We start from the raw sequence: 23,405 nt of genomic DNA, 5'->3' as shown, positions 1-23,405 counted from the left end.
CATTTGCAATAGCCTCAAAAAAAATAAAATACTTGGGAATCAATCTAACCAAAGAGGTAAAAGATCTCTACAACAAAAACTACAAAACATTGAAGAAAGAAATTAAGGAAGACCTTAGAAGATGGAAAGATCTCGCATGTTCTTGGATAGGCAGAATTAATATTGTCAAAATGGCCATACTACCAAAAGTGCTCTACAGATTCAATGCAATTCCAATTAAAATCCCAATGATGTACCTTACAGAAATAGAGCAAGCAATCATGAAATTCATCTGGAAGAATAAGAAACCCAGAATAGCTAAAGCAATCCTTAGCAGGAAGAATCAAACAGGGGGTATCGCAATACCAGAACTTCGACTATACTACAAAGCAATAGTAACATAAACAGCATGGTATTGGCACCAAAATAGACAGGTAGATCAATGGTACAAAATAGAGGACATGGACACAAACCCAAATAAATACAATTTTCTCATACTAGACAAAGGTGCCAAAAATATGCAATGGAGAAAAGATAGCCTCTTCAACAAATGGTGCTGGGAAAACTGGAAATCCATATGCAACAGAATGAAACTAAACCCCTATCTCTCACCCTGCTCAAATCAACTCAGAATGGATCAAGGAACTTGAAATCAGACCAGAGACCCTGCATCTTATAGAAGAAAAAGAAGGTCCAAATCTTCACCTTGTTGGCTTAGGATCAGACTTCCTTAACAGGACTCCCCTAGTACAAGAAATAAAAGCAAGAATCAATTACTGGGATAGATTCAAACTAAATAGCTTTCTCTCAGCAAAGGAAACTATCAGCAATGCAAAGAGAGAGCCTACAGAGTGGGAGAATATCTTTGCCACTCATACTTCAAATAGAGCACTGATTTCCAGAATATATAAAAAAACTCAAAAAACTCTACACGAAGAATATAAATAACCCAATCAACAAATGGGGTAAGGATATGAACAGGCACTTCACAGAAGAAGATCTACAAGCAATCAACAAACATATGAAAAAATGTTCACCATCTCTAGTAATAAGAGAAATGCAAATCAAAACTACACTAAGATTCCATCTCACCCCAATTAGAATGGCAATTATCAAGAAAACAAGCAACAATAGGTGTTGGAGAGGATGTGGGGAAAAAGGTACACTCATACATTGCTGGTGGGACTGCAAATTAGTGCAGCCACTCTGGAAAGCAGTGTGGAGATTCCTTAGAAAACTTGGAATGGACCTACCATTTGACCCAGCTATCCCACTCCTTGGCCTATACCCAAAGGAGTTAAAATCAGCATACTACAGAGATACAGCCACATCAATGTTCATAGCTGCTCAATTCACAATAGCCAGACTGTGGAACCAACCTAGATGCCCTTCGATTGATGAATGGAGATATATATATATATATATATATATATATATATATATATAAAATGGAATATTACTCAGTAATATATATATATATACAATGGAATATTACTCAGCTATAAAGAATAATAAAATTATGGCATTTGCAGGCCCACGGATGAAATTGGAGAATATCATGTTAAGTGAGATAAGCCAATCTCAAAAATCCAAAAGGCGAATGATCTCACTGATAAGCGGATGATGACACATAATGGATGGTGGGAGGGGGGCAAGAATGGAGGAAGGAGGGACTGTATAGAGGGAAAAGAGAGGTGGGAGGGGTGGGGGGAAGGAAAAAATAACGGAATGAATGAAACATCATTACTCTATGTAAATGTATGAATATGGAAATGGTATGCTGTTACTCCATGTACAAATAGAAACAACTTGTATCCCATTTGTTTACAATAAAAATAAATTTTAAAAAATGTGCATATTTACAAAATGAAACTATACTAAATAAACCATAAAAAATATGTATGACAAAATATCTAGGTAGTCACTGATTGAATTAAATATAAATTGTAACTTTCAAACTAGTAAAGGAAAAAAGCAAAGGAGAAAATTAAAAACCATCCAAAAGAAGTGGGGGTTGGGGGCAAAAATCCAGAGAGGAGGAATAGCCAGGTAGAAGAAATAAACTCAGAACATCAATTATCACAATGAAATCTACCATCTCCTCATAATGAACATCAGCATCAAGTTACTAAGGGACTTCCTTAGACTGATAGGAAGCATCTACAATAAAAATCAAATGTACAATGTGTTTTGCCATTTTTTTTTCTTTTTCTTTTTCTTTCTTTTGTACCAGGGATTGAACCCAAGGATGCTTGATCAGTGAGCTATACCCCCAGGTCTTTTTATTTTTTATTTTGAGGCAGGTTGCTGAGGCTAGCCTTAAACTTGTGATCCTCCTGCCTCAGCCTCCCAAGTCTCTGGGATTACAGGTGTGTGCCACTGTGCCTGGCTTGTTTTGGCATTTCTATTCAACACTGACTTAGAATCCTAGCCAGTGCAGTAGGTAGGAGAAAGAATTCAGATTGGAAAGGGAGATACAGAACTTTCCATATTTATGGATGCTAAGCTCATCCGTTTAGGAACTTTGTGGAGAATGGGCCGGGAGGGGAATAAGAACTGATGCAGCAAGACCACTGGAGAAAGCTGACACAGCTGTGGTCCAGATCTGAGAGCATCGGAGAAGAGGGGTTTGGTGGGTGACTTTGTGGGACATTCTGTAGGGGAGAGGGTTGGAGCATATGGGGAATACAGAAAACAGGGTGTCAAGGACCAGTTCCTCTTTCTGCCTCACCCTGTGGTGCAGTGTGGGTCCCTGAAAGGGGTGTGGTGAGTTTGGTTCTGACATGCTGCCTTCAAGATACTGAAGGAAAGAGAAGGAGATGACAGACACCTGGCCTGGAACCTGGTGCCAAAACCTGCTGGCTCTGTGTTCCCCACTCACAAGTGACATCTGGGGAAACAGTTTGGAGGAGAGCTGAGTGACAGGAGAAGGCCAGGCTGAGACTGAGGCCCTCCGAAGAGGGCAGAGCAGGGGCATCTGGGAAGAACGGAGCCTGAGAAGAGGGCTGGGCATTGCGGAAGCCAAGACAGGAACGGGTTTCAGGGGGCACGGGGGACAGCAGTGTGAAATGCTGCAGCTCCTGCTGTTCAGGGTGCTCCTAGCTGCAGGCATGATAGTATCACTCATGTGAGGCTTATCACAAAGTCTAAGCACGAGCAACCTCTGCATTTTTTCACCCCTCTAGTACTCAAGACATGAAGATTCACACCCCCCAAGAATGCTCATTGAATAGGAAATCAGAAAATAATAATTAATACATTTAGTCCAGAAAATTGGATCTTAGAAGACCATTCTTTGGAGGAGATGTATACCCATGCTCACAACGCAGTCCGCACGGTGCGTGGTAATGATCACATCTAATGGCTCTGTCAGCATCTGCCACTGTGGGTAGTATGGATCCTTAGATTCATATGTAAGCAGATAATTGAAAATAATAATCATAAACATTTTAAGAAAAAAATGTCCAAAACCATGATCAAAATCTAGGAGGCCAAAGCATTAACTTTTTTTAAATAGTAAATGTGACTGTTAAACAAGTATGTCCAGTAGAGCAAGAGATGCAAGAAGAGCTTCCGGGATCTCCCGTGATTCAAGGAGGCACAGGCTGCGCCTATCCCGACCCAACTAAAGAATGCACAGATTGCGTCATGTGTATCTCACGCTGGGGAGCCTCAGAGGCTCCAGGGGTTCTGAGACGCATGTGGCACATGACACAACCTCTTTCTCCTCCTCTCGCCTTTGCCCACTCTCTGCTAGTATTCCGATTTTCTAAAAGAACTGCCTACTTGTTCTTCATGGAGAATTCTTGCTCCCTCTTTTCTTCCCTGAAGCTCCTCCTTCCTCCCTCCCTTGGTGCATCCTCCACCTTCAGTCTAAATGGTGCTTCCTCGGGACACTCACAATAATACCCACAGGCAATCCCCACTTGGGACAAGGACACTAAGGTGCAGAATTTAAGTTACTTGCCCAGGGTCAGAGACACAGGGATCCAAACCCAGGTATTCTGCTCCAGAGCCCCCTCTCTGCCACTGTGCTGACCACCCATCTCAACTACTGTGGGCCCTCCATACCCACCGGTTCTGCATCTGCAGACTCAACAGTCTCCAAGAGGAAAAAATACATACATATATATATATATATATATATTTTTTTTTTAAATAAATTGGATCAGACTTAAACATGTATAGACTTTTTTCTGGTCATTGTCCCCTAAGCAATAAAGTGAAATACCTATGTAGATAGCATTTAGGTTGTATTAGATATAAGGTGACTTCAAGCTCACAGGGTATGTCTAGATTATGCTCAGTTATACCACTTTGTGTAGGGACTCAAGCGTCTGTGGATTTGGGTACTGGCAGGGGGTCCTGGAAGCGGTCCCTGTCTAGGACAGCTGAATTTGCTTATTTCCCTCACTGGTGTTTATCACGGAGTGCCACGGCTTGCTTTATTTGTTTATTTTTTTTCCGTCTGTCCCAGCACAAGGCAGGGACTACGCCACTCTTCTACACTACAGTATCCCATCCCAAGTTTGGCCAAATAGCAAGACGCAAGAATGACTGCTGATGAAGAATGAGCGAGTGAGTGGAGTAGGGCGTCTCTGCAGCAGCCATCAGGAGAGCTGACCTGGAGATGAGGACGAGTTTAGAGAGTTGAGGGACAGTTGCCAGATGTGCCCCTCACCTCTTAACTAAGCTCTTCTCCATTTTTTTCCCGCCCAAAAGACACAACACGTGGCAAGCCAACGACTGAGCAGTCTCTTATTTCCTTCTCTTACTAAGGAAACAAATTCTCCTTCAGGGTGACACCAGCCTCCGGAACTTGGAAGTGGATCTCAGAGTGCATGTAGCCATCCTCATCCTGTCATTCAACCCTGACAGTTGCAGCTTTGTGACTGTCACTCTCTTACCCAGCATCTGCATGCTTCATTACAAGGGATGTGCAAGCACATTTCCTAAATCTACCTACTTATTGGGTAAATGACTCTCACACCCAAGTCATTTTCTAAGGAGTTGTGATCCTCAGCATCTGATAGGAAAAATTCGTTTTGCGCTCAGGCAAGGATTTGGCCAGCAAGCCAGCTCCCAGCCTTCTAACGAGGAGCTAAGGAGGAAGGGAAGAGATCACGTGCCCGCCTGTAAGAACGAGCCCCTATGTCCTGTCTTCTCCCTTAACTGTCCACAGCACAGAGTCTTGTTCTGGGAAATTAAACCATGTAAGGACAACCGTAGCAGGCAGGACCTGTGTCTCACACTCTGCTCTGAGCAGGGAATGAAAGTTTGCCCAGCATGAGAAGGACAGGCAAGCAGGGCAGCCTGGGATTGCACACAGGAGAGGACAAGCCAGACGCAGGCGATTCACACGCGCTCCAGGGAAGACCAGCTGCACTTCAGCGCCTGGCCCTTCTGCACACTCCAACGGCCTCCATGCTGGGGATGAGAAAGACGCTGCTAGGGCCTGGAAGTGGTTTGAGAGTGTCCCCAAAGGGCTCATGGGCTGGAGCCTGGCCCTCAGTGTGGCGTGTTGGGAGGTGCTGTACAACCTTTAGGAGATGGGCCTCGTGGGAGGGGTAGGTCATTGAGGACACCACCTAGGATGGCAGGAAGATGGTTCTCCTGGGACTCCTGGGGTGGCTCTCATGAGAGGTTGTTACATAAGAACAAGGTCGGCCACTCCGGCTTCCTTCCTGGTGATGTGATTGCTCTCCTGCCGTTGTGCTGCCATCCACCAGGAGGCCTTTGCCAGAGCCGAGCCCATGTGGATGCCATCCATGGAAGCTCCAGATTGTGAGATAAGTAAGCCTCTTATTTAATGAGGACATCCAGCCTCAGGTATTTTAGTACAGTAACAGAAAACAGACTAATGCAGATGCTAAACTCTAGGAAAGAGTTGGCTATTCACTAGTGATCTCCTCATTACAAAATGTCATGCCTCCAATCAGCGCTCAGCCCCGAACTCCCACAGCCAACATTGCCAGTGCTTCTTTGGAATGCTTCCTCGGCTGCTCCAGATGCCAGTCGGTCCTACTCCTGTCCTGAGTCCCTGACCTGCCTGCACTGGGACTCTTCCCTGGCCATCCCTTCAATGGGCTAATCCCCTGGACTTCACCCTGAGTTTCACAGCATTGCTCAGCTTGAAAGACAGCTTCAAAGACCCTTTGGATCAATGCTATGAAAACTCAATTTCCATTCTTCACTCTCCTGAACTCCAAATCTGTACGTTACTGCATGTTGTACATTTCTATTAGGCTCTGCCAATAAACATCTCAAACTTTTCATGCTGCAAACCAGAAAAACCAAGAAAACCTGCTTCTCCTTTATACTCACCAGGCTGCTCTGCAATACTAGGTCAGAGGGGCCAGAAAGTGCAGCAGCAGATGGGCTCAGTGGACCTGCCTCCCTTCCATTCACAACCACGTTCAGTTAGTCCTGGCAATCCTACCACCTATAAACCCTTCTGAGATATTGTCAGGTGGGGTGTGGTCTTCATCCCTGCTTCCTCCCGTATCACTCCTTAAGTTCTTGGAATCTCTGAAGTGAGAAGAGGTTTGGGGTACTAATGAGATGACTGGCAGGCTGTATGGGGGTTGGGCACTGGAAAGACCAGGTAGGATTCCAGGGTTGGGATTTTGAGCCCCACCTGCAACCTCCAGGGAGGTGAGAGCCGTGGAAGATTGAACCACTCACCAACAGTCAATGGTGTAACCGATCATGTCTAGGAAAGAAGTGTCCATAAACCCTGAAGGACAGGTCAGAGAGCCTCTGGATGGCTGAACACAGAGGCTCCCGGAGGGTGGCCTCAGGACAGGGCAGGGAGCTCTGCCTATTGCACATGCCTCGCCCTGTCCATCTGTTCATCTGGTGTCCCCTGGGACCCTTTGTGAAATCCTAGGTAACTAGCAGACACAAGGACATTCTCAGAGCCACTTCACAAACTATTTGAACCCAAGGACCCTGATTTACACCTGCTCAGTCAGAAGCACTGCTAGAACAACCCAGGGCTTGTGTGACTGTTGTCTGAGGTTGGGGACAATCTTTGGGACTGAGCTCTCAGCCTGTGGGATCTGATTCTACTTCCAGGTAGGCAGTGTTGGAGCCAAATCAAATCCAAGGACACCCGAACGGCTTGCATGGTGTGGGGGACACACACATATTGGGTGGCCACCGCCTACAGTGTTAACGGTCGTGGTGTGAGGGCAGAGGAAAGCAGTTTAGTTTTCTCACACCTTCCCCTCTTCTTCCCCTTCCCCACTGTGACCACCTCCGCTCACGTCCTCCTGCCTGGATGACTGCAGCAGCCCTGCTACTGAGCCCCACTGAGGCCACCTTCTTCCTCCCTCCTCCCTGCCTTTCCCTGTGCACTAACTCCTACTCATCGCTCCACAGCAAGAACCTAATCACGCCAATTCCCTGCCTTAGAACTTCAGGGGCTCCCCCTGCCAAGAGCAGTGGTTTCCAGACCACTCCTGTGAGAAATGAAACTCAATCAATACTCGCAATAGATATTATTTACCTATAAATTATATCCATGCGCTATTACCCGTGCTTATAAAGTTTAATTCACCCACCTGGGATTTAATAAATTGTGATATTTGTACCTGATCTCAGTGAATTCATTTGCACACCCCCTTGGGCACCCACCGAGTGTGCTCAGGAGGAGAGCCATATCCAGGCTCGAATCCCCTGCGGGCAGGAGGCCAAGCTCCCTGCTGTGCATGAGCTTGACCGTCCAGCTTCGTCCAGACACACCATGCCCCTCCTGCAGCGTGGCCACCCTGCAGCCTCTCCTACCAGCCACTAGTGTCAGTCAGCTGTCCGCCACTGTAACCAACTCCTGAGGTAGCCAACTTATTTTTAAAAAGGGGTTATTTTGGTCCATGACTGGTTGTTCCCATTGATTTTGGGTAAAGATACACATCATGGCAGCCTCAAAACTGCTCACCTCATGGTCAGGGAACAAAAGAAAGGAAGGAAAGGCAATAGGGTCCCACAGTCCCCTCTGAGGGTGTGCCCTCAATGACCTAAAGACCTCACAGTAGGCACCACCTCTTCAAAGTGCCACACGTGGGCTGGGGTTGTGGCTCAGTGGTAGAGAGCTTGCCTAGTGTGCATGAGGCACTGGGCTCGATTCTCAGCACCGAGTATAAATAAAGGTCCATCAACAACTAAAAATAATTAAAAAAAAAAAAAAAGTTCCACACCTCCCACAGTGACAGAGGCTGGGGACCAAGCTGTTAGCAATGGACCTGTGGGGGACACTTCTCCAAACTGTTGTTCCACTCCTCTTTATGAACATGCTGTTCATATGTGGGCTCAGCAGGGTACACAGCACTTAGGGTGTCAGATCCCTTGTGCCCAGGCCTAACTCTGCCACCTGGAGTTCTGTTGGGCACTTTCCTGGGCTTCCATTTCCTCTCCTGTAGACTAGACATATAACACCTGTCCTGTGCAAGATTGCTGTGTGTGTGAAGTGAGGTGGAGTGAAGAGTGATCGGAGGCCACAAGTGGAGGAGGGGCCTAACAGCATCTAGGGAAGTGGACGGAATTCCCTATTCCACTAGGTGTGATGTACTTGGAACATGGGATTCTCTTTTCCCCCAATGGCTGCCTTCTTAAATACCTTTCAATGTTTGAAATATCACCTCCTTTGAGAAGAATTACTGACTGTAATGGTTAATTTGAATTGTCAACTTGATTGGATTAAGAGATGCCAATGATCAAGAGGCTTCTGGGTGTGTCCATAGGGTATATTTGGGAATGATTGGCATGTGGGATAGTGAACTGAAGTGGAGCCCCTCCCTAGGCATGGGCAGCAACATCCAATAGGAGAGTGGGTTGGATGGAATAAAAGTTGGAAGAACAAGGAAGCAGCAGCAAATGCAAGCTCAGCTCTTCTTAAACGGGTTCTTGATTGCTGCTGCGATTGCTTGAGAATATCAGACTCTCAGCCCTTCACTCATCCAAAGTGGACTCTGCCAGTGATTCTCCAGGGAGTTTCCAGAAGCCTTCAGTCTCAGACTAGGGTAGCACCGTTGATGCCTCTTCTTCTGAGACTTCAGCCTCTTACACTGTGCCTACAGACAGCCATTGCGGACTACTCAGCTTCTGGTCATGTAAGCCAATCTAATAAATCCCCCTTTATAATCATACTTCCTGTTGATCTGTTCCTCTAGAGAACCCTGACTAATACACTGACCCTCCCCAGGTGGAGTTTGTCATTCAAATCTGCACGCCCTTAAGAGCCACTTGCGAGCATCTGTTGCTGAATCCTGCTCATTGATGGATCCAGCTTGATGGCTGGAGGCCTGTCACTCTTATCCACCATATTGCCACTACTTAAGGTACCTGACTTACTAATCTCACAGTCTCCACCACTGAACAATGTGCAAAACACATAATAGGTGCTCAGTAAATGTTTGCCAATATTTTGACTGGCAAAGGGGAAAGAGAACAACTTAACGGTTCATGCCTACTCACGATTTCATGTTAAGATAACAGCAACTTACTTAACAGCTGACAAAGTGCTTTCACATATGTTCGTGAGAAGCAGGCTGTTAGCTCTCCTCAGCAGTGCAGCAGCTCAGAAAATAGATAATAAATTACAGAGAAGTCACCGTTTGACAATATCCCTTTGCTGACGGTTTTGTCTTCCATTTTGATGTGATGCCAAGTTAATGTTATCATAAAATAATTCCATTAACTGCAATTGTGCAGTTTACAGAGCCATTACTGTCATCAAAAAGTGAAATTATATTCAAACCCGAAAACAGAGGCTTACACAGGAATAAATGGCATTAACATGCAAACAAATTACATGCAGGAGAAACCGGAATAGCAATGTGACAGGCATTTGAGCCCAGGCTCGGCATAAACAGATGATTGTATTTTAATATTTATTCATATATGAACCATGAAAACAAATCACACTGGCAACTACCTTGGACTTAAATTCATACTTGTTTAAAAAGGCAGCGACTCCTCTATTCCCTCTGGCACGCCTGAGCTTCATTCGGACAATCTTGCTGCCTAACCTATTCAGGACCTGGAGGTGAGCGAGTGTCTACTATGCACATAGGAGGGAACAGCTGGGGAAGGGGTGAGTGGAGGCGGGGGAAGCGGGGGTGGGCAGAACAAAGTAGAAGCAAGGCGGAAAGGCAGAGAGCCAGTGTCTGGCTTCACATCCATGATGCTACAGGCACGTGAGGAAAGGCAGCAACTCGAGGCCAGGGGAGGGGAGCCAGAGCCGGGGTTCCCTGGAGCTGTGAACCGTGCCCCGGGAAGCCTGCAGGAATGGAGTGGCAGCACCAGTGCAGGCCAATGGCACTGGGTACCCCACAACGGCCCTAGGCCCCCAGGGAGTAGTGTGGGGAGGAGGACCTTTCAGAGGCCCCAGCAGAAGGCAGAGAGCGTTCCTCTTTCCGAGGAGCCTGCGCAGACCTGCACCTCCTCGCTGGCGGCTTTCTTTCTGCATTCACTCCTGTGCCCAGGCATGGAGTCGGGATTCCTGCAGAGCTTCCTCGTAGTCCTGGGAATATTGTCCTAAGCTCTCCTGCTGCAAGTCCCATCTTCTCTACTGAATTCCTGCTGTGTTTAGATGTGGGACCGAGCAACCTAGCTCCTAACCCCACACAGTGTCAGGCCCACGAAGCTGGCCTTCCGGGCTGAGCTGCCTTCTCTCAGGACAGCCCTCCTCTTTGCCAACCAGACTTCCCGCTGCGTGGCCCAGCAGAGTTCCAGTTCTCAATCTGCTCCATCAGGCCAGGAAGAACACCACGCCAAGCTCTGCTAATTCTTTGCTGAATGATCCCTGAGACTGAATCTAAATCTCAGTTTTCTTACTGGGAAATGGTGTCCGATTCCATATTGAATAAGTGCCCACTATGTTCCACAGGCTGTTTGCCGTGCTTACGCAAAGAACAGCTGAAGGTGTGAGTCCTCCTCTGGCTGACCTTCCAGCAGGGGAGGGAGCAGTGAACAAAGCATAACTAGTCAGTAGAATGTGACACAGAGCAATTCCACAGGAAGGAAAATGACCAAAGGCAGAGTGAGAAGGGGAGCATCGAGTGGGCTGAGGGTGGGCACTGTCCTTTTTGACAGCACAGTGAAAGGGCAACGACATGGCAGAGGAGGGAGTTGGCGGGCAGACACTGGAGAAGGTAGCAAAAGCTCAAGTCCCAGCAAATCGTCACACGGTGAGGCTGCACAGAGCAAATGAGGCTTAGCAGGAGATGACGACAGAAGAGGAGGTCCTGTTGGATGTTTGTGAAGATTACTGTCCCTGACATGTGAATTGTGCTCTGAAGGTAAGAATCACCACAACAGGTGGCCCTTGCTCTGTGGCAGGCACTGTGTACGAGCCTTATGCCCTGGACCCACTCAGTCTCCCCTGCAACTTGATGTGTGGTAGGGACTCATGTGATACCTGGGTCACCTTTGATGAAATGAGCTTCAGGCAGATGAAAGAATTCCCCAGGGTCATAAACACGAGTAAGTGGTGGTGGTAGGATTCCGGCTCAGCCAGCCCTGGAGACTGTGCCTTAACCACCGAGCTCCCAGACCCTTCCGAGTGAAGTGGGTGAGGAGCGGGGAGATGAAGGAGGTGGAAGGCAGATGGCCAGGATGGGGACCGCACAGAGCAGGAGCTGAAGCAGAGGGACGGTAAGGAGAGCAGAAGGCAGGATGCAGAGGAAAGAGGCAGAGCCAGCAGCGCAGCAAACAGGCCGGGGGCTGCTGAGGCCCAGGGCCCGACCACACTCCCGGGGGAAAGGAGAGCAGCAGTGTGAGGGCCCCCCAGGGGCTCACGGCAGAGCAAGGTGGATTCACAGGGCAGCAGAGTCCCCACGTTTCAGTCCTTAAAAAGCCCAGATAACAGGCCAAAGCTATCCAACCTCCCAAAACCAACAGCAAGAAGTAATTTGGATAGGTGAACAGGAGTCAGTTGAGCAAGGATCAAGATTCTGGAGCTTTCTCTTAGTAATTTAAACCTGAGTTTTTGAAATCGGCCTCCTTGCTGTCTCCTAGGCAGAAACATGACATCAGCAAACATGTGTCACACATATGGAGCAAGTGCCAGACGCCACATGGAGTGCTCTGCACGTGATCTCAGTTCATCGGCAACACACCACGAGCTGCATATCCCCACTTACAGATGAGGAAACCGAGGCTCAGAGAGGCTGGGTCACTCACCTAGCCAGGCACTTTCAGGGACAGAAACATCCCTCAATCCAAGGTCGGTGCAGCACAGTGTGCTAGTGACCATCAGGCCACACTGCCCCCTCTACTCCAGCCCGTGGCAGGACTGGGCTTTGTAAGGAGCAAGGAAGTGGGGGAGACTCCTGCTGCAGCTCCAGGCTCTGCCTGTCATTCTGCAGAATGCTGGCCAGATGGAAAGAGCTGCTCAGCATCCACCACAGAGCAGGGAGCGCAGGCCACTGCAGCCGCCTGTCATCTCAGAACCTCAGAAGCCTTGGGATCAGCACAGCTGGTGGAGCTTCAGGATTAAAGACCCAGCGATGGGCTTTGTAAAGAGTTCAATGGCTGGAAGAGAATCACTTCAGTTCTTTCAAATGTTTCTCACTAGCCTCTGCACCTCCCAGGATATCATTCTGCAGAAGCCTTGGTGGACAGTGGCCACGGGCACGGCCACCCAGGTTCTGCTAGACAGACTCCCCACAATTTAGGAATTTCCCATATTTTCACCACAGCCTCCCTGTGGTAGAAACTAGAACCTGTTCTGCCCACTTCCTTTACAGTTATGAGCAGGCTGTGCTCAGGCAGACACCTGGACCAGACGCTGGAGCTCATGAAACTAGAAGGGGGAACATGAAACTCACTTTTTTTTTTCCTTTGGTGTGTGTGAGGGTGCTATAAAGTGAATCCTCTCCCGCTGTAAAATAAATAAAATAAAAATTCCACTTCATCTCAACCACTTCTCTTCCTCCCATAGCCCCCAGTTTCTGCCCATTGACACAGCAGAATCTTTCCTCTTGCAAACGTTCATGCACAATACATGCAAAGACAAATGGCAGGGAACAAATAATGGGAGCCACATTCACTGCAATTATGCACGTGGGGGGAAAAAAGGAATAACAGGAAACAGAAATACAATAGCAGATGCAATAAGCCTAAAAGCACTAATTATGTTCTTATTTCCTACCAGCTGGCTTAGGAATCTCAGAGCACTGAGCCTTCTATTTTCAAGTTTTCCAAGTACATTTCCCCCAATATGGGGAAATACCCCAATCACTTCCACAGCCCTGAGGCTGCACTGGAGAATAGACTTTTACTAAAAGGATTCTACAATGAACAAGACACAAAATCGACCTTCTCCTAGCATGAAGTTGTAGGGTCTCTTTGCAGGTCAGCCTACATTTTTGTTCATGAGAAAGGATTCCAAGATGAGGCCTGTGTTGTCTTAGAAACATCTTCGGACCAAATGTCAGTGATGTTTCATATGCTGGGGATTCAGCAAGAAATAAAGATCACCCTGCTCCTCAGGAAGCCAAATGCTATTGAGCACTGAATTTATACTCAAGAGTTAGGATTTCTGCAAGATGACATTCCTTGAGACAGAGAAAAGAAAGCAAATGAACAAGAGTACTTTGTTCCAGTAGATAGGAAAGAAAGAAGACAGGGAAAGGATTAGAAGGAAGGAAGGGAAGAGAGAAGGAAGGCACAGAGAAAGGAAGGAAGGAAGGAAGGAAGGAAGGAAGGAAGGAAGGAAGGAAGGAAGGAAGGAAGGGAAGGAGGGAGGGAGGGAGGAAGGAAGGAAGGAAGGAAGGAGAAAGAGAAACAATAAAATACATAAGACAAAAGGAGAAACTGGAGAAGATAACGATGAATGACAGGTTAAGTTTTTATAGATCAAACATGCTCACTCGGAAGACAGAGACTTCTGTCTTAATCTGTAACTACAAAGTCTGAATCCTTGAACTTCAAGAAAGTTAATTCTTAGAAAGCCTAGACTCTACTGGTCTACAAATAATTATCAAGTATCCCCTGAATGTGGAAGAACACCCCTGAGATTTGACTGACAAGTCGGAGAAATTGAAATGTACACTCCGCTTTCAGAATAAACTAAGTGATGGAGGATTTGCAGTGTCTTTCTTCTGCTTACCTGAAATTTCAAAGAATGTTTAAGGAAGATTCAAAATGATTACCCATTTCAGGTGCTTTCCTGAGTGTGAAACTTTAGTACTCCATCCATTGCCATGATCCAAATGAGGGTTACAGACATTCCTGAGGAAAGCTGTCTCTCCAACTCAGGAAGTCTGTGCCACAAGGGGCTGACCTGATCCTGGCACATGTGACCACAACTACATGGTCCATTCCCTTAGCCACCTGACTAAGATCTTAACACATAACCTGAGGCAGTTGTTGCCAGAGAATTTTTCTGGAATAGCAAGGAATCTAGGATTGCTTCAGCTAGTGGAATTCTAGAAGCTAGGGCATTGGAAAACTTGCCTCAGAAGGCAAGCAACAAAAGGAAAGCAGTCAAGATCAAAAGCTAGAGATGATTCCAGTGGCACTGAGTATCTGCATTTAGCCATGCCTAAGGCCAACCCTCTCTCTGGATTTTTCAAAAATGCAAATTTAAATAAGGTCCTATTTATCTCTAAGAGCCAATGAGCATTCTTCATATGCACTGATCAAAATACGGACAATACATTCCTTGTACATTTTTTATTTCCCATCACACAATTCAATAACACACATAACCAATCTTATACCTAACTTTGCCTTAGAACTAAGATGCACATGAATTTTTCTTCATAGATCACATTTGAATACCTCAATCTCCAAAGCCCTTCAAAAAGACAGCTGGTCTCTGTGATGCTCACCTTCAAAGTCTCCAAAGGTGCACATCGGCACCCTTGCTGGCTATGGCGATCTCAAGGGCAGACAGATCAGCTGCCAATACCAGGTCATCTGCCACACACAGCCACTAGAGTCACATAAATGTCAACCTCCCTGAGTGAGTCCTGCTCTTTCTACTTCCAGCTCCTCTAGTATTGAATAAAGAGATTTCTGGAAAGTTTCCTTAAAATTATCTTAAATCAAGTGAAGAACATCAAATAAAACAGAAGAGCCCAAACCACATTGGTCTCTGAAACCCACTGCAACAGTTTATAATCCTTCTCTTCCCAAATGAATCTAGTACTCTCAGAACTCTTTGGGCTGGATTGGGATTTTTAAGTTTTTTTTTTCTTTTTTTTATTGAAAGATGGTCATAATTTTTAAAGAGTTTCTCCTACAGTGTGAACACTGTTGGCTCCCATAGGGATTTCAGAGTTAATCAATCACTCTTACATAACAGGTACTCACTGGGAAAACAATGTCCTCGACCGAACAATGAACTTGAACACATATTCCAAAGCTTTCAGAGTTCTCAGGATCGGCTCACATTGCTCCCCTCGGCTGGAGGTGTCCAAGTAAGTCTTCAGCACTGTCATCAGTTTCCTGAACAAGGGATAATATTTTCAAAATACATCTCTTTCTAGTTCACAGCATGCTAATTAGTTTGCTCAGAAAATTATAAGGCATTCAATCAAAGGTTAAAGGTGGTAGTATAGCCAAGTTCACTACTCATTTGCAAGCATAAAAATAACTGCTGAAAATATATATTCATTACAGGGAATGAATAAGTTATTTCCTACCCATAAAAATCCAGCAAAGGAAAAAAATAGAAAAAAAAATGTCTTAAGTGGGAAAACGAGGCCTACTCAGGCAGCAGTGGGGTAGCGGTACTAATGTCTTCTTCAGTTTTTCTCTCTTCAAAAAATGTTCCTGTCACTACCGTGAAACTCCCTTGCTCAGAAAATGTCTGTTTTTCCATCACCAGGAGGGCAGACTCTATTTGACTTGACCTGCCTGCCAAGGCTTCTTCCCAAACTGCTGCTACGTCACACTCCAGAATCACTCCTATCTCTGCCTCAGTCCCCTCCCCAGCAATCCTGAGCCAAAGGGCTCCTGCGTTGCCTCCTCTCTGACCCTGAGCTCTGCTTTTTTCCACAAAGAACTGTCAGGAGAGCTAACTAGCTCAGTGGCTGCATGAACACTTCACCCCCCATCTCTAAATTTTGCGTGTTTTAGGATACCCAAGGTGAACTCACACAGACTAGTGTCAAAAGGAAATGACTCAAGTTCCTTGTGCCCCATGAATCCTGGCAGGGCAAGCAGCAGGTGCGCATGAAATTCCTGCAGGCACAGGGACTTACTTGTAAGCCAGGGTAGCACTGAAGTGCTGCTGAATGTAGGCCTCCAGAACGGTGTTGAAATGCTGGAATTTCCGGTCCGCAATGAGTCCTATTATGTAGATCTGAGGAAGATGTCAGGAGTTATTTGAGGCGGGGGTGGGGGGCCAACTCAGAGCAGGAATCAGTATTTACCTTGTACGATGCACCCCTTAATCAAAATGTTTGCTCACTAATAAACAGCTAATTCTTTTTTTTTTAAGATGAATTGACATTTTTAATTTTTTTTTAGTTTTTACAGACTGCATTTGGAGTCATTGTACACAAATGAGGTACATCATTTTGTTTCTATGGTTGTGCACGATGTAGATTCACACCATTCGTGTAATCATACATGTACATAGGATGATGATGTCTGTCTCATTCCACCATTTGTTATACCCCTTCCCTCTCATTTCCCTCTATGTAATCTAAAGTTCCTCCATTCTTCTCTCACTCTCACCATGTCCCCCATTATATATCATCATTCACTTATCAGGGAAAACATTTGGTCTTTGGTTTTTTGGGATTGGCTTATTTCAATCTTTATTTTATTCATTTATTTTTATGTGGTACTAAAGATAGAACCCAGTGCTTCACATGTGCTAGACAAGCGCTCTACCACTGAGCTACAACCCCAGATCCTGGTTACTATTTTTCACCAGTATTGTCTCTCCAAAGAGTGTTCACGAAATGTGCTTCAGGCGTTATGAGATAAAGGCATTTCACAGTCAGATAGGTTAGAGGAACCTCACATCATCATCATTAGATGTCTTCTTTATTGCAGGACTTGGCAGAGTCCTGGAGATATATAAAATGTGCCATGCAGTACTTAGCACTTCTCTGAGTTGTGTGGAAGGAGCCTTTAGTCAGGGAGTGTCTGTCCTGCAAAGTAGCATTCTAGGGGACCTTTGTGAAAAGCACTTGATTAAGCCACCTTCATCTCCAAGTAGCATCTTTTAAATTGCAAATGTCTGAGACATGGGTCAACACACGGACCCTTTACTGACCGCCAAACCCCGATGAAATATTGCTCATGTTTATTTGGATGTGTCACTGAGGAAACATGAGCTGTGACAGGGAGACAAGAGGGACCATGCTAGAAAGCAGAAGAAAGATCTGGGTGGCGTTCCACCGCCAGAGGTTCTGGGTTGGTGGGAGCAGGGTGGTGACTCTGGTGAGTCAGGGGACACCAGGAAAAGGAGGGAAAGGAGGGTGAGGAAGTGTCAGGCGCTCCACAGCCTGGCCAGGGAGCAGCTCCACACTCCTGGGAAGCGGAGGTGACAAGTCACAGCAACTGGCCTGGTGTGCTCATCACCAGTGCAGGGCTGACTCACTGAGAACTCCCCTCCCCACCGTGCCCCTGGCTTTCAGACCAACTGGAAACCAGTGAAGGGAAGCAGCAGCTCATTCAGGAGTCTGGCTACCAAAGGTCACCATGGCTCCGAGGAACCCGTGGAAAGGGCCGCAGATGCTGTGGGTTCTCTCTGCTCTCACAGGGGGACACGTGAAAGCCTGTCCCGCTCTCTTACCAGGGCATCGAAGACAAGGATGTCATACTCGTTACTCTGAGAATGCTCCATCATGATGTTGAAGAGGGCGTCTAGCGTGTCCTGGAGAAACTGGGTGAAAGAACGAAGGTCACGTTCAGAGAGCGGGCAGACAAGACGGCCCGGGACCCCACCCCACCTGTCTACCCAAGAGAACGAGTGCACAGCCACCCAGGCCATGTTCGCGAGGCCGTACGGGCGCCAGGACTTGGAGCAGCCTGGCTGTCCATCGAGGGCAGCAACGTCGCACTGCAGAACACTACACAGTACTTCCACATGCGACGGCCAGGATGTGAGTAACACAAGCCAGACGCAAAAATGAAGGCCCTTTATCACTCCAGCGACATAAAATTCAAGAGGAGGTAAAACCCATCCATGCCCAGAGCAGCCAGCCTGGCCGTTGCCCCGATGCGGGTTCATGATGGCAGAGGGGGCGATAGGGTCTGCAGCAACACTGTGAGGGCTCTGCCCCTCCCCCGGGGGCTGGGGGTGCCAGGTGTGGACGAAAGCTCGCCCGGCTGCCCCGATAAGTGCTCTGCGCCTACTACATTATGTGTATAGTATGCTTCAATAACAAACATTTTTAAAAAAAGAATCAAAAGAAAGGATGAAGAGGCACCCTCCCCCTCCCGCCCAGGTGACTCCTCCAAGCTGCCAGCAGCCACAGCCTTCTTCAGGGGCGTCTGGGGGCGTCTGATTGTCCGTGCTGAACTAGGTGGGCGGGTGGGTCAATAGCATCCACTGAAACATCGATCTGGAAGTTCTACCACAGTTTCTCCAGGGTTGGGCAATTAAATAAAACTTGATTTCCTTTCCTCCTGAGGGACAAGTCAATATTCCCTATAATCCCTTAAAATCTGGAGCTACCACATAAAGACATCTCACTTCAGGGTTTTGAGCTGAACCAAACTCCTGGTAGAAACAGGATGCCCAGGACCATGGGAAACGCTTGTCCCAATTCATAGGGCTGGACGGGAGGGCTGTGTTAGCTAGACCTGCCCATTAGACACTGTCCACTCGCCTCCACTGTGCAGACGCCGGGCATCGGCCCTCTTTCCTGCACGCTTCACTTACAGTGCAACCCTGACCTCTTCCTCTTCTCATCTTCAAGGCATTTTGCTCTCCAAGCCAACAAATGACAAATAACTTTTTATTTCTAACAAGGTTCACATAGTACTGAGATCATGCTACTAAACATATAACAAAATAATTAACACAACTATTTAGTGAATTTCATGAGTTTCATGTGCTTTAGTTCGTCTAGTGTGTATCAACATGCAAGAGACTGTGCTGAGTCATTTTTAAATAATGTCACTCTGAATGCACATGATGACCTTGAGAAGCATGTCATATTCATAGTATTATTTCATGAAGTCAGCAAACGGGAGAGCTGGGCTCGACATCCTGGTTCATCTATTCCAGAGACTAAGTACAACCAGTTTCCTGACATTCAACATTCAGAGCCCCTCGAATTCCAAATAAAGACGCATCATGTTGAGCTGGGAGGGTGCGTCTCATCGTCAGAGGAAAAGCCATCCCCTCCTCCTTCCCTGGAGTAGCCCTTGACTTAAATTTCTGTCAGTGGTGGATGAACACAGGAAGTGAAGCCCCACTGACCTTCACCACCTCCTCTCCATCCACGATCTTCAACTTTTCTAGATTCTCTTGCAGCAGTTGAGGCTTCATGCGCCACTTCAGCAAACCCAGCAAGCCCACTGAAACAGACAAGGAGGATCACTGCTGCTGATCAAACCACCCACGCCACCACCTGCCGGGCTTGCCCTCCGTGCACACGTGTGCACGCACACGCACACATACACACCACAGGCAGAACCCCCAGTGTGCTCCATTACCATTCTGGGTGAGCTTTGTGGAGCACACCAGGGTGGAAATGGAGAACACATCCCGAGAGCTGATGGACAGCCCCCCAACACTGCTGGAGCTCCGGTTCAGGGTGGCCCCCTTGTTTTCCGAATGGTGTCGATAAGAAGGAAGAGTCAGGTAAGCACTGGCATCCTCCATCTTCTTGCTGTCCCCCTGAAAATGACACTTTGGTTACTGTCCCAAGTCAAGACTACTCATATAATCTACACAGAGCTTGAAGTGGCCAAATTACATGCCGTGAGCTGGGGAAGGTCAGAGAAACCAGGAAAATCACCAGAGAAGCAGTGAACACCAGGTGACAAGGCAGGCCTGTATCTGCCAACATGTGAGAATCCTATTACCTTCATGCAGAAGGGACCGATCAACCAGCTGAAGCCTCTGTGAGCATCTTCAGAGCAGAAAAGGGGATTGAAGATTCCCAGACAGCAGTTTTAATCCAGCCTAAATTTTTTTTGAGATCATTTAAAAAAAAAAAAAAAAAGGAAGTCCCAGGACAACAGGGAATCCAGCCTAAACTGGAAGTTAATGGCAAAGGCACTAGGTCAGAAAACCCTGGGGTCTGGAGCTTGCTCTGTCATTCACAAGACTCTTTCAACTCCGATTCATTCCTTGACTTCTCTGTGCCCATTTTTCTCATGAGTAAACTGAGGATAATCATATTCTCTACTTTCTAGAAACTTTGAGCAAACGAAATGGGATGACGCAGAGTGAAAGAAACACATGTGCCTCGTCATGCTGAGGTGAATGACCAGAGGCAGCGCTCAGGAGACCGCCCTTACCGGGCCCTTCCTCTGCCCCCGGAGCTATTCCAAGAGCTTGACGTGCCGGGGTTCACTTCATTCAAGTGGGTGAAGCAGACTTTGTTACCATTCTCTGTTCACAGTTGAGGAAATGGAGGTTTAATGCATTTAGTAAAAAGAAAACTGACCACAACGGGGCCTCTGCCCCCAGGGGTTCCCAGCCTGTTGGGGAAGAACGACTTTCAATCCAAGAACTGCTTCCAGGTACGAGGAGAGAGAGAACCCAGGCTGCGCAGATGAGAGGGGGTCTTCTGGAAAAGTCAGCGATTCAGAGGAAAGGGCCAGGTGAGGAGCGGGGAGGGCCGTGTTGGCCACAGGCGACGGTGATGGCAGCCACAGGTGGAGGGCCAAGGCAAAGATCCGCCTGTGACTCAGCCACGAGCTTTGCCTCCAGCAAGCAGCTTCCCGAGGCCTCCTGCTGGCCCAAGAGGGGAAGCACACGAGGCCAGTTCCTCCCACTTCCTGAAAACAGTGCAGGTCTCGTGCTGAGAAAGCTCCACAGTGCACGTCTGTATGCCCGCCACTGTTTAGGTGGCCCAGTCGTGTCCGACATCTGACTGACTCCTCGTCATTATTGCTGTCACTATGGTTGGTGTGGTTTGTCCCCAAGATTCACATGTTGGAGGCCCAGTTCTCAGGGTGGAAATGTTGAGGGGATGTAAGTGGAGCTTGTGTGAATACCCTGGGGACCCTCTTAGAGGCTGCCTATCCCAGAAATCATTTGATCTATTTCTAGACACTGCTTTTGATCACACCTATGAATTCAAAGTGAAGATTTATAGACCATGCTGGGGAGGGAGGAGGCCAAAATGAATTTTCAAAATTAGCTGCCTCAGTTGATCAAATCCTGGAACTCGTATTTATGTGATTTTTGTTCTATTTTGTTTAGCTCAAAATGACTTGTTTTTAAGAATAGAGGTATAAGAGATGGTTATTTTCATTTTGTGTTATGCTATTCCATTCTTCAAAAGAAATAAACATTGAAATATTATTTAAAAAAACAACAAAAAAGAGGTGGAGCCTATGGGAGGTCCTTGAGTCACCAGGGAGCTGTCTTCAGAGGATGAAGGTAGTTTTCAGGGGATGCTGCTTAGTTCTAGAGAAAGGTGATTCCAGCCACGCCTGGTCTTTCTGGCTTTCAGTGTGGCATGTGATCTCTTCCTCACACACGTTCTGCCACATAACAACCAGGAGGGCCTCACCAGAGCCAACGGGTATCAGCGTTATGTTCTTGAACTTCTGAAACTGTGAGCTAAATAAACCTCTTTTCTTTATAGAGTAGCCTTCTTCAGTTATTTTGTTAATAGTAACAGCAAACAGACTAATGCCCTGCTTAAAAAAAGGAAACTGAGACTCAGAAAGACATGGGAGATGATTCCAGATTTATATAGCAGCATGATCAGGACCCAGATTCTAATATTTCTCCATTAGCTACATCTCTCAAATGTTCCCTTAGGTCTTCTGCAAGCCCCACAGAGGTCCATGCACAGTCAAGAGCCCATTTCTTTACGTACAATAATGTTCTCCATTTATGGAACTCTCTTGTGCACGCAGCTTGCAAGCACCATCTCCTATAATCCTCAGGATTCTCGGGAGGTTCGCCAGTAAGGACACAAGGGCCCAGATAAGTTGTTTGTACTAGGCCACACAGTCAGTAGGCCTGGGCTATATGATCTGGGGTTCCTGCTGTCAATCACCAGCCCATCCTGCCATCACCCCTTTGCTTCCTGCACCCCTTTCCCTGCCATTAGTTCTAACTCACTGTACCTTGAGGACAACCAAGTCATGGCATCCGTCTTGCAAAGTGGTCCCATCGTCTTTCATCAGCTTCACATAGGACATGGCGAAGTTCTTTTCTCCTTTATCCTTAGCTGGAAACGGCATTGTGAGGTCAGGAAAGAAAATGACAGGTGGGCCGCCCGCTGTCCTGATGATCTCTCAGGAGGGCCACAGGGACGCCATTTGTTTGGGTACTCACATTCCAGGGATGACCGGTGTCGAAACATGAATCGCAGGTGGATCCTTTGCATGTCTTCGATAGGGACGGCCACCTCAGCAGGCAGAAACCAGAGCTCAGGAGACAATGCGTTAAACACCCCATCCCACCCACAGGCAGCCTGACCACTTGACTCAGAGCCCGGCGCACTGCTTTGCCACCCATCCATCAAGCCTGATGAACTGTAAATAAATTACATAAGAACTAGCTATGAAGAGAAAATAAAGTACCAAATGTAATCCATTTGGCAAATTGCATTCCCAGCCAATGAAAAGAGGTCCGTAAATTATAGTGAGGAAAAATGAATCTCCCCAAATTGATATAAAAGTCACATAACTTTAGCACAGGATTTGATGCACTGCAGAGTGCACAATGCACATTTCCTTACACACTCCAAGAGCGCTGGCAATTGCAGCAGGGCTTAGTAAATTAACAATGATCATTAACGGGTTTGCTTGAGGACTCTCATTGATGCAAATTAATAAAAGTCCTTTAATCCAATAATATTTGGAAAAATCCTAGGGCTCATCCCCTCTTTGGTTGGACACATGTCTGATGCTTTTGCTTCCAAAGATACAAAGGCAGGACAGTCATCCATGTCACCCAGAGGGTCTGCTGGCACCACTGACAGGTGCTTCAGCTGGCCCTGCTCCCCCCACTTCCCAGAGCCCCGCAGTTTCCTGCAGTGTGCAATTCAGGCCAACGCACAGAAGCTGAGCTACCTGCAAGAACAACACTGATTTTTTTTTAAAGGGATAAGTCTGCACTGTACAGATGACTATTAAAACCAAAAAAAAAAAAAAAAAAAAAAAGCCCAGAACCAAAAAGTATACATTGCAGCAATTTCTCTTCCAGAAAAGAAATTCTGAGCCAGAGGAGGTTCACAGTTCTGTTTGTGTTTCACACCCAGCAAGAGAACTGAGGGCCTCCTGGGTCTAACTCATGCTCTCACTGCATGCGGAATGGT

The 23,405-nt window shown here is 46.8% G+C and overlaps 1 protein-coding gene across 1 annotated transcript in view; it reads right to left on the bottom strand.

Moving 5' to 3' along the window:
* Positions 1-23,405, bottom strand: part of Dock2 (dedicator of cytokinesis 2) — a 407,762-nt gene that overhangs the window by 323,429 nt on the left and 60,928 nt on the right. Inside the window, exons 16-22 of the mRNA XM_047555786.1 lie at positions 22,421-22,493; positions 22,210-22,313; positions 19,612-19,795; positions 19,376-19,473; positions 17,741-17,830; positions 16,194-16,294; positions 15,301-15,435 (exon numbers count right to left, since the gene is read on the bottom strand). Of these exons, the coding sequence (XP_047411742.1) occupies positions 15,301-15,435; positions 16,194-16,294; positions 17,741-17,830; positions 19,376-19,473; positions 19,612-19,795; positions 22,210-22,313; positions 22,421-22,493 (785 nt within the window). The remainder of the gene's footprint in view (positions 1-15,300; positions 15,436-16,193; positions 16,295-17,740; positions 17,831-19,375; positions 19,474-19,611; positions 19,796-22,209; positions 22,314-22,420; positions 22,494-23,405) is intronic.

The sequence above is a fragment of the Sciurus carolinensis genome, chromosome 6 (genome assembly GCF_902686445.1).
Source record: "Sciurus carolinensis chromosome 6, mSciCar1.2, whole genome shotgun sequence".
NCBI lineage: Eukaryota > Metazoa > Chordata > Mammalia > Rodentia > Sciuridae > Sciurus > Sciurus carolinensis.
The sequence above is the reverse complement of the archived record's forward strand: the minus strand, read 5'-3'. Positions and strand labels throughout refer to the sequence as shown.